The 11,485-nt window shown below is 46.7% G+C and overlaps 1 protein-coding gene across 2 annotated transcripts; it reads right to left on the bottom strand.

The window, feature by feature from the left end:
* Positions 1 to 249: 249 nt before the first annotated feature.
* On the bottom strand, positions 250 to 8,923 carry SPINK2 (serine peptidase inhibitor Kazal type 2). 2 transcript variants are annotated; one of them, XM_065837741.2, is made up of 4 exons: positions 8,821 to 8,923; positions 8,404 to 8,441; positions 7,732 to 7,841; positions 250 to 422 (listed from the first exon to the last, which is right to left on the bottom strand). In XM_065837741.2, the coding sequence occupies exons 1-4, from the start codon at positions 8,867 to 8,869 to the stop codon at positions 377 to 379; spliced, it is 243 nt and encodes an 80-aa protein (XP_065693813.1). In that variant the 5' UTR covers positions 8,870 to 8,923; the 3' UTR covers positions 250 to 376. The 2 variants fall into 2 exon arrangements, with proteins under 2 accessions (XP_065693813.1, XP_065693814.1); XM_065837742.2 differs by lacking the exon at positions 8,821 to 8,923 and adding an exon at positions 8,591 to 8,676.
* Between the last annotated feature and the right edge of the window lie 2,562 nt (positions 8,924 to 11,485).

The following is an 11,485-nucleotide window of genomic DNA, read 5'->3' as shown; positions in this document are numbered from 1 at the left end:
GAGCTCAGACCCTCTCCAAAACAGCGAGCAGCCGCTGACACCAGCACTGCTGCCATGGGCTCCCTTGCTCCCAGTGGTGCTGTGAGAATGGTGCTGGGCACCCCTTCATTTCCTCCTCCAAGCAACTGACCTGCTGGGACACAGTAAGGAAATCTCTTACTGTATGATCCATGTTGCATGAGGAAATAAATCGGGATTCAGTGTATTATTGCTATGTTTATAAACACTGATTAAAATATGGTAACAGTATTTTTCTTAAACAGGCAAGCTTATTTATTAAGACAGGCTGCATAGAAGGAAGGTACATTTAAGGCATTGTTTCCATTTGGACTGTCTGCATCCCTCTCATTTTCTTGAAAAGTGGCCATCTGCCATATCAGCATATTCCCATCTTGAAAATTTGGACGTTCTTTTTATTTTCACTGCAAGCAGAAGTCAAATATTTTAGAAGAGAAGCAGTACACTTGAATTTAGCAGAGACATTTTATAAAGCAGACTCTCCCATGTATTCCTGTGTGTTCAATTAAATGCAGCAATGCATTTAACTCCATCACTTACGGCAAACATTACCACAAAGTAACCGTGATGCAAAGATTTATGAATCACACACATAGAGCAAGTAACTTACCAGAGCCATATGCACTTCAGGCTTTGTTATGTATAAAAACCTGACAAAGCCATCCACAAATTTTAGAAATATCAAACCACATGACAATCCCCCAGTGAGGTTTAAAATGTCCATTACAAAGCACTAACGCAAGTCAAAACTCGACACTCCCTGAAGTGGGATCAGTCCTAATGCTTACAAAATTTCCCCCTTTCACATGGGAATTTAGTGGGAAGGGTGTGCATCCTGACATATCTCTGCATCCCAGGCTTCACTAAAATCTGAATCTGTGGTTCTCTGAACACTGAAATATTCTTTAAAGAAATTTTAGCCAAGTCTCCCTTAGTTTGGCAACATTAGGTTTTTTTGTTTTTTGGAAGTCCCACACATGGTACTTTGGGGTGCTGCATTTACAAGTCTCAGTTTACCAAACAAGTGTAGATACAAAAAGAAAGTGATAGAACACAAACTGCCCTAGATCTTCAGTTCACTTCCCTATCTTAATACAGTTAAGCTGGTTTACTACTCACAAAATTCAAGAGGCTTATGATTACCCAAGAGCAGGGATAATGTCTACTAACAATTGTATCAGGGATCTTCTAATCAGAGGTAGTGGAGTTGATTAAGACTATAAAAGCAAAAAATCAAGCCCAGGGGATGTAAAACATGGAAAAATGCAAGGAAAAGTTCTGGCTGAAGAACAGCCCTTATGTTAAATAAACCCTGCAGAATCAGCTCAAGTTCCTGTGTCTGTTTCCAAAGAGGTGTTTGGGGTGCTGCCAGGCTGCTTTAAATTAAGATCAGCTATTGTCACTACTAAGGGACACTAACTGTGGAAGAGACCTTGGATTTCCATTTGAGCGCTCACTTCAGAATGGATCAGGTCTAAGCTTAAAAAGAAGAAAAAGAAAAAGAAAGAAAAAGAAAAAGAAAGGAAAAGGAAAAGGAAAAGGAAGGGAAGGGAAGGGAAGGGGAAGGGGAAGGGGAAGGGGAAGGGGAAGGGGAAGGGGAAGGGGAAGGGGAAGGGGAAGGGGAAGGGGAAGGGGAAGGGGAAGGGGAAGGGGAAGGGGAAGGGGAAGGGGAAGGGGAAGGAAAGGAAAGGAGAAAAGAAGAGAAAAGAGAAGAGAAGAGGAGAGGAGAGGAGAGGAGAGGAGAGGAGAGGAGAGGAGAGGAGAGGAGAGGAGAGGAGAGGAGAGGAGAGGAGAGGAGAGGAGAGGAGAGGAGAGGAGAGGAGAGGAGAGGAGAGGAGAGGAGAGGAGAGGAGAGGAGAGGAGAGGAGAAGAAGAGAAGAGAAGAGGAGAGGAGAGGAGAGGAGAGGAGAGGAGAGGAGAGGAGAGGAGAGGAGAGGAGAGGAGAGGAGAGGAGAGGAGAGGAGAGGAGAGGAGAGGAGAGGAGAGGAGAGGAGAGGAGAGGAGAGGAGAGGAGAGGAGAAGAGAAGAGAAGAGAAGAGAAGAGAAGAGAAGAGAAGAGAAGAGAAGAGAAGAGAAGAGAAGAGAAGAGAAGAGAAGAGAAGAGAAGAGAAGAGAAGAGAAGAGAAAGAAGAGAAGAGAAGAGAAGAGAAGAGAAGAGAAGAGAAGAGAAGAGAAGAGAAGAGAAGAGAAGAGAAGAGAAGAGAAGAGAAGAGAAGAGAAGAGAAGAGAAGAGAAGAGAAAGGCAAAGAGGAATACCAGCTTTGGTCCTACAGTTAAGGGGCTGCACTGGAGAACCAGAATAGGCAGGGTTTGTACTGCACCTTTGCTCCAGGTGTCTCTTTTTATCAGGTATCAGCCACAGCAATCTCTCTGGAGCACTGCAGTGCTCTTGGTACACGTGCACTGTGCCTGCACAGTCTTGCATGGCTAAAAGAGCCTGTCCATGGTACTGCCTTGGCCATTTAGGGAAGAACAACTCCCTTTAAAAAGTCCTTTATGGACTTAAACACGTGCTGGAAATGATCTGCAACTTAGCTGTTGTGACTCACTTCAGTTAATTTAGAACTGATTGTTTTGTTATTCACTACGGGTTATGCCCATATATTTATTTGAACATCAACACATTACACTATTTATCTCAGCAACTTGTTTATGCAGTTTGTCAAGAAGGGCAGAAAGATCTTTTTTTCTCCTCTCCTAAGAAGTGTGATGGACTGTACATTAGATGCTTTGAAGTGACCATGCTTATGATTATGAGCCATTTTTCAAAGCTGAAATTCTTCTAGTAAGTTGAAGTGTTTAATCCTTGTTGTGTTCATGCCAAGTCAAACACTTCAGAACAACTCCTGACTGAACTAGAAAGCCACTGAATATGCCAACTACTGAATTATTAAAGAAAAAAAAAAATCAGGATAGCATCTGATCAACCTGTGTCACTTCAGACCAAAACACAACTTTCTGAGCATCTGAGATGCCAGAAAAAAAAAAAGAAGATGGTTTAGATAAAAATCTATCTTGTGGGTGTAACTGGATTAAATCCCACGTTTCACACAAAACATCTACATTATGTCTCATACTAATAAGTCGTGAGCCCCATCATGAGCAATTTAAGGAGCTAAGTGGAAATAAACAGCAGGTTTGGCTAAAGAACCCTTTGTGCTATGTGTTATGCTATATTCAGGAATCTACCATCACAGTATGTTTGGGATTGGAAGGGACCTCAAAAGATCATCTAGTCCAATTCCCCTGCTGGAGCAGGAACGCCTAGGTGAGGTCGCACAGGAATGTGTCCAGGCGGGCTTTGAATGTCTCCAGGGAAGGAGACTCCACAACCTCCCTGGGTAGCCTGTTCCTGTGCTCTGTTACCCTCACTGAGAAGAAGTTCTTTCTCAAATTTAAGTGGAACTTCTTGTGTTCCAGCTTGATCCCATTGCCCCTTGTCCTATCATTGTTTGCCACTGAGAAGAGCCTGACTCCATCCTCGTGGCACTCACCCTTTATATATTTATAAACATTAATAAGGTCACCCCTCAGTCTCCTCTTCTCCAAACTAAAGAGCCCCAGCTCCCTCAGCCTTTCTTCATAAGGGAGATGCTCCACTCCCTTAATCATCTTTGTTGCCCTACGCTCGACCCTCTCCAGCAGTTCCCTGTCCTTCTTGAACTGAGGGGCCCAGAACTGGACACAATATTCCAGATGGGGTCTCACCAGGGCGGAGTAGAGGGGAAGGAGGACCTCTCTCGATCTACTGACCACCCCCCTTGTAATACACCCAAGGATGCCATTAGCCTTCCTGGCCACAAGGGCACAGTGCTGGCTCATGGTCATCCTGTTGTCCACCAGGACCCCCAGGTCCCTTTCCCCTACACTGCTCTCTAATAGGTCATGCCCCAACCTATACTGGAACTTGGGATTGTTCCTGCCCAGATGCAGGACTCTACACTTTCCCTTGTTAAATTCCATCAGGTTATCCCCCGCCCAACTCTCCAGCCTGTCCAGGTCCCGCTGGATGGCAGCACAGCCTTCTGGCGTGTCAGCCACTCCTCCCAGCTTAGTGTCATCAGCAAACTTGCTGATAGTACACTCAATTCCCTCGTCTAAATCATTAATGAATATATTGAATAATATTGGCCCCAGTACTGACCCCTGAGGCACTCCACTAGATACTGGCCTCCAACTGGACTCCGCACCATTGACCACCACTCTCTGGCTTCTCTCTTTAAGCCAGTTTGCAACCCACCTCACTACTCTATTGTCGAGACCACACCTCCTCAACTTAGCTGTGAGGATGCTGTGAGGGACTGTGTCAAAGGCTTTACTGAAGTCAAGGTAGACCACATCCACCGCTCTGCCATCATCCATCCACCTTGATACATTCTCATAAAAGGCTATGAGGTTGGTCAAGCATGACTTACCCTTGGTAAAGCCATGCTGACTGCCCCTAATGACCCTCTTATCCCTGATGTGCCTTGAGATGGCACCAAGGATAAGCTGTTCCATTACTTTCCCAGGGACAGAGGTGAGGCTGACCGGTCTATAATTACCCGGGTCCTCCTTCTTGCCCTTTTTAAAGACTGGAGTGACATTTGCTTTCCTCCAATCCTCGGGCACCTCTCCCGTTTCCCAAGACTTGGCAAAAATGATGGATAGCGGTCTAGCAATGACTTCAGCCAGCTCCCTCAGCACCCGCGGATGCATCCCATCTGGACCCATGGATTTATGGACGTCCAGACTACTTAATTGTTCCCTAACCCAGTCCTCATCGACTAAAGCAAACTCCTCCATTAACCTGGCTTCATCCAGGGTCTCAGGGGTACAGGGTTCCCCAGGACAGCCTTCAGCGGAGTAGACAGAGACAAAGGCGGCATTCAGCAATTCTGCCTTCTCTGTGTCTTCTGCCACCAGGGCACCCACCTCATTCATCAGTGGGCCTACATTGCCTCTGGTATTAGTTTTATCTGCTATGTATTTGAAAAAGTTCTTCTTGCTGTCCTTGACCCCTCTCGCCAGCTGTAATTCTAAGGAGGCCTTGGCTACCCTAGCTGCCTTCCTGCATCCTCTAACAGCAGCCTTATATTCCTCCCAAGTGGCCAGTCCCTGCTTCCATGACCTGTAAACTCGCCTCTTCTGCTTGAGCATACCCAACAGATCCCTATTCAACCACGCAGGCCTTCTGGCTCCCTTCCTCGACTTCCTACGTGTGGGGATGCTCTGATCCTGAGCATGGAAGAAGCAATCTCTGAATGCAATCCAGCTCTCTTGGGCCCCTTTTCCTTCAAGCAGTCTTGCCCATGGGATTTCCCCCAGCAATTGCTTGAAAAGGCCGAAATTAGCCCTGCCAAAGTCCAGGGTTGCAATTCTACTTGCTATTCTGTTCCTGCCACACGAGATGCTGAACTCCACCATCTCGTGGTCACTGCAACCCAGGCAGCCCTCAACCTTTACTGCTTCGACCAGACCCTCTTTGTTAGTGAGGATGAGATCCAGCAGTGTACCTCTCCTGGTGGGCTCCTCCACCATCTGCATGAGGAAGTTATCATCAATGCACTGGAGGAACCTCCTGGACTGTGGCTGGCTGGCTGAATGGTCCTTCCAGCAAACATCAGGGAAGTTAAAATCACCCACAACAACCAGGGCCTGTGACTGTGAGGCCACTCTCAGCTGCGCATAGAAGGCCTCATCAACTTCCTCAGTCTGATCTGGTGGCCTGTAATAGACACCTACAACAGTATCACCCCTGCCAGCCTGTCCCTTGATCCTGACCCATACACTCTCAACTTGTTCCTCGTCCGCTCCTGGGCAGAATTTAGTACATTGCAGTTGCTCTCTCACATAGAGAGCAACTCCACCACCACGCGCCTATCTGGAACTGAAGGGTCATGCCTAAAACATGAAACATCCTAGAAATGTAAGGCTGGATCTTAAAGCCCTTCATGCTGCTCAGAGAAATATCAAAGTTACAGTTTAGGTTGTGAGATACTCTCCTGTCTGTATTGCCACAACATGGACTCAGCACTTCTCTTTGACTTTTATTGTGCTGATTTCAGTCCATTTCTCCAGATCTCTGGTCATTTTTATACTGTCCAGTGTAGATCTTTGTATGTCATACCATTTTGCAAATATTTATTGTCTTGTTTCTGATATCAAATTAATTACAATAATACTGAATTATATACTACATTTAAAGGAAATCCCAGCTCCTTCCAGTTTGACTGTAAAATGCTGACTACTGCTTTTAAACCACAGCATTTCAAACTGCTGCGACTTCACCTTCTAACAACTTCAGCTGAGTAACTCTGCTTATGCAAATGTCAAGTGAAGCTATGTAAAATGCCTTGTTAATGTCATGGAGCAACACTTCTACTCTGCTAGGCCAGCTATCTTGCCAAAAAACTAAATCTCATGGATTTGATCAGATTATTTCTGACAAATCTGAATCAGCTTTGCTTACTCTCTTTTTACCTCTGGTCAATTGCTTAATAACTTACTCCAACTTCGTTCTAGGCAGCAAAGATGAGCAGGCTCCTAACATGTAACATGCCAGCACCTCTTTCCCCTTTTCACAGACTGTACTCTGTGTGCCCTTTGATTCCCTGGTTGTTATTTTTTTTCCAGACTGTAGATTTACCAATTCTCTTTTGCAATATGTCATTTGCTTGTGTAGTTTGTGGTGCACTCTGGTGAAAAGGTGACCGTATTCTGCAGATCAGCATGCCTTAAACATACTTTAACACACTTCATCACTATCTTTAAAATATTATTTCCTTAAGTGTCCTTTGACACTTCCCTTTTTCTGGCCTATGTTCCCTCTACCTTGGTGATCTGAATTTTGTACATGCCCATCACTGCTGTTGTTGTTCTCTCTGCTGGAGACAGAAATTATGTTATTTCATTTATATAAATACCTTTCACCATCAAATTAAATTCATAAGCAGTTCCTCTGAGTTTGTACTGTGAGGATGCTCTGTAGATGTTTCCTGTCAATCATAATGGGGGGTAACAATGCTCATACTTAACTGATTTTCTACGTTTTCAATTTGTTTTAAAAAATATTAAATTGTTAAAGATTAAAATATACTTTCTCAAATATTAGATCCTTTTCTCAATTTTTAAACAGTCTGAATGGCAAAATAGTATTTTCTCATAACATTTGGCTTTCATACTATTCTCTGTGAAAGGAAGTACAGGAGACTGGATATTGAATGTAAACATTTTTTAGTAAAAGCTATATTTCAGATAGGATATTTCATGTTTTTGGATGGAGAGCGTGGAAGAGTCTGTCATTATATTAATGGCAATGTGGCACTGTATGAACATGACAGGCAACCCCCCTCTGAGATGCTCCACCTTAAGAATTACGAAAGTGAATATTCGGTACTCCCAGCTAACTGAATCCAGTCTAAGTTGTTTACAGGTATCATGACAAAAGCTGTTGTAAGAGATTGACAGTTGAGAAGACATGGCTAAAACTGCAGTTTAACAGAGCATGAACCATCCAAAGCCAATAATCTACCAGTTAACTGGGATATGAGAGTGAATGTAGGGAAGGGAAGGGAAGGGAAGGGAAGGGAAGGGAAGGGAAGGGAAGGGAAGGGAAGGGAAGGGAAGGGAAGGGAAGGGAAGGGAAGGGAAGGGAAGGGAAGGGAAGGGAAGGGAAGGGAAGGGAAGGGAAGGGAAGGGAAGGGAAGGGAAGGGTGTCAATGAAGTGACTACCTGTTTGAAAGGCAGAGCACACATTCATTTGCGTAGGTCTCTCCATCGGTCCCACACACTGGGTTGTAGTCCCTTGGACATCCAGGCACACCATACTTGTCGCAAGCAGGCTAGGGAAGACAGATACATAAGAAGTCTAAGATCAACATTTGAAACAAGTCTCTCATCAGCTTCTGAAGAATAGTGGCACACTTGTACACAGAAAGGAGTGCTCAATGGGAGCTGGCACAGAGTTATAAAGTGCCACATTATCTTCCATGGTTTTATGGGAATTTATAGCTTGAGGCTTGGTTTCTACTGCCTGGTGCAGCTTGAGCTGTGGTGTCAGGACATATGAGTGCTACAAAACAAAGCTCCTTCTGATATCTTAACACTAGCAGGACAGACGGATGGTGAGCTTCCGTGAAGGGTAACCGCAGATGGAGCTGGTGCGAGATGGAGATCACCAGGACATATGTGCTGCTGCACTTAGCAAGAGCCTGCCAGGCTTCTGGGGTCCCTCAGCTGTGGGAAGAGACCATCTGGGGCATCTTCTGGTGCTGAGTGGGGCTCTGGAGCCAGAGTCAGGTGTTCCCCTAGGGAAGGGGCTGCCTGGCACCGGGGGCCCGGTTGGCAACATGGAGGGCAGGGGGGATCGTCCTTCCCGGGGACGGCGGGGCAGGCTGCACTCACCGGGACGCTGGCATCAGCTCCGGGACACGAGAGGAGCCCTGTGGAGAGTAGTAGGTGTTAACGGTGCCTCGTCCCGCCCGGATTCGCCCCCAACTTCCCCCGGGACCAGCCCGTGTCCGTTACCGGTCCCGTCCCCCACCAGCCGGTGTCTGGTTCCGGCATCCCCCAACCAGCCGGAGTCCGGTACCGTCCTGTGCCGGTTCTCCCCTCTTCCCCCGCATGGCTGGTGTCTGCTACCGGCTTAGATTCGGCGGCCGCATCCCCCAAGCTGGCCGGTTCCCGGTACCGGATCAAGTTTCTCCTTCCCTGGGGACGGAACGGGTCGGGGCACGGTACCGGCACGGTTCCCTCTTCCCCGGGAGCGGCTCGCCCCCTCCTCCCCCGACCGCCACTGCCCCGGCGCCGTGCGCCCGGTACCGGCGAGGAGAGCAGGCAGCAACACCAGCACTGGCACCGGCACAGCCATGTCCGCCAACGGAGCAACGGGCGGGGGCGCCGGGCGCAACGGCCGCGGCGGAGCGCGGGGGGCGGGCACGGGCGGGAGCGCCGGGCGCTGGGAGGAGGTGCGGGGCACTTGGATGCCGTGGGCCGGGAGGTCCTGGGGGTTGAGGAACCGTGAGGCACCCACGGGAGTGGGAAGGTGCCGTGACGCACCAGAGAGGGAGACTGTGGCACCCATGGGGTTGGAGGCGCCGTGAGAGGTGGGGAGGGATGTGCTACCGTCTCACCTGTGGGCTTGGGGAGGGAGCTGGCAACTCCAGAGGTGCCTCCGGGGGTGTAGGAGGGATAGGGACCCTCTCTTTGGGTGCTGGGCCCACGTGAGGTTAAGGTGTCCAAATGCTGCTCTTGGCAAGGAAGTCTGGGCTTGCCCTACCAGTAGGGGTCACTTATCTCTGCCATTTCCACTGAGAACCCCCAGAATATCCAGCAGTCAGCAGCTAATGAAGCTCTGCAGTGTAGAAAATTTACCAGGACCACACTCACGGAATGAAAAGCTTTAACATCGGGGCTGTACAGGGGAGCAGCAGAGTTAGTGGCAGGTGCCTGGCTGTGATTTCAGCGTTCCCCGGGTGTTCCTGCTTGACTTCACCTCAATAGTGTTGTGCTTTGATTGCAGAATATCTTGAGCAACACAGGGAAGTTGGAAATACATGTGCAGTGCCATGTGGCTGTTAGGATCATAGCCCCTGTCTTGTCATAAACTTACATGAGATGGCTTGTGCTGATTTATGAGTATGTCCCTGCGAAGAAGAGAAAATTAATACAACCCAGCAATCAAGCCAACCTGTGTGCATCTGAAGTCATGGGGATCCAGGCTGGTGGGGGCTGGAAAGGCTTGGCACACTGTCCTGCTGTGTGGGTATCAGTAGTTAGCTTAGCAGAGCCCAAGGGTTAGCTTTACACAGAGTCTGGCTCTGGAATTGTTTTTATGCAGCCTCCTAAAATCTAGGTTATGGGCTTCATATAAAATGGCCTATGCCTGTGTGTAAGAGCTGGTGTTTAGACCCGTCAAGTGTTTTCATATGTCCTATACAGGTACATATGCAGGCATCTCACACATCCCTCTTGTCTCTGTGTCAGCTTTTCTTCTGTGTGTTTCTGACAGGTGTGCCTTGCCTGCATGGCCTCATAGTGAGGTTATTTTCTTGTCTGCTGAATGTGTTTTTATTCCTTCAGGCAACCTCCGCCAGCTGATTTGTAGCATTAGATTTCCATTCAGAGCACATCTTTGAAGTTACTACCCATCACAAGCAATGTTTCATGCAAAAGCCTCTGGGCTTGGGTATTTTAAGCAAGACGCCTAATCAGAATGTTTTGTGGCTGGTGGAGCACGTAGAGGGGTATTTCTCTCTGCTTGATCTCCTTCCCTAGCTTTTGGCAGGCTCTTGCTAAGTGCTTTGCCTGCTAAGCCATTTGAGAAGAGAGCATCTTTCTGTTACCTTGTTATTGGTGGGGTGGTTGGGGGACCTTTATGTCCCAGAGAGATTTCCTTGGGAAAAGGAGCATCAGGGGGTTAAATACTGGCAAGTCAGGCCAGGGTGGGTTTCCTTGCTTCTTGAAGGTGTGATTTTTTTCAAAGGAAGAGCTGCCAACTGAAGGTGAAGAAAGCAAAACCAAGGGTAGGAGTTAATTCTTAGATGTTAATTTCTTAAGTTCATGGCACTAAACAGTTAAACACAAATCTCTTGCACAGAGGTGTGTTTGCACAGGGAAAAAACCAAATGCAACAAACTAAGATCTCTATGCCCCAGCTGTTGGCAAGCTTTCCCTGAAAAATTCCAGCAAACACAAAATGCTTGTGTACTGTCATCATGTCACCTAGGAGAATATGTCCCCTCTCCCAGCCCGCCCCCCCCGAATATTCTCCATGCAACTGTATTTTCCAATGAGTTAATTACATGCTCATCAATTTGTTGCACTTGATTCCAGATAAACAGGGTCAATGGGACAATTTTGTTTTAACATCCTTTCAGTTGCCTCTCAGTGACACCAACATTAACTCATTCAAAGCCATGTGTTCTGTCTTGGATGCTTCTCCTTGATATCGCAGAGAAAATATATAAAACTAATCTGCAAGTGCCTCCTTAACTCTCAACATGACACTCGTATTTTAACTTGGTGCCAGTCCAGCCTCCTCAGTGCTGAAAGCATTTTGTTTCACTGTTCAAATTCTCTCCACTAAGAGTATTTAATTTTGTCTTATTTGAATAATATTTCAGATATAGGTTTTTAGAAAAGGCAAAATGAACGATAAGTTATGTAACTTTTCTTCTGGCAAGATGGAATATCTCTTAGAAAATACCTGTTTCCTTCCATAAATTGTTAAGAACTGGAGGCAAGGAAGATGATAGTTACACAGAGGGCTTCTTAATAGCCTTTGTATTCTTTTAGTGCGTTTCTGATATGAACGCTGAGTCACTGGAAAAGAAAATTTCAGAATTATTTGCATATCTCCTAGAAGTTATCTTCTTGTTAACATCAGGTAGCTGATTAATAAACATGGAAGATAACAATGATCCTAGCATATAGGCTGCAGGGAGCAATACATAATTAGAAGTTACATCCCTACAGAGAAGGTCTG

The sequence above is a fragment of the Patagioenas fasciata genome, chromosome 4 (assembly GCF_037038585.1).
Source record: "Patagioenas fasciata isolate bPatFas1 chromosome 4, bPatFas1.hap1, whole genome shotgun sequence".
Classification (NCBI taxonomy): Eukaryota; Metazoa; Chordata; class Aves; order Columbiformes; family Columbidae; genus Patagioenas; species Patagioenas fasciata.
This window is presented reverse-complemented; position numbering and strand designations above follow the sequence as displayed.

Coding starts and splice junctions, on each gene's coding strand:
- SPINK2 (XM_065837741.2), bottom strand. CDS start 8,869: ATGGCTGTGCCGGTGCCAGTGCTGGTGTTGCTGCCTGCTCTCCTCGCC. Junction 7,842..8,403: donor GAGCTGATGCCAGCGTCCCG/GTGAGTGCAGCC, acceptor TGTCTTCCCTAG/CCTGCTTGCGACAAGTATGG. Junction 423..7,731: donor GTGCTCTGCCTTTCAAACAG/GTAGTCACTTCA, acceptor TTCTGCTTGCAG/TGAAAATAAAAAGAACGTCC.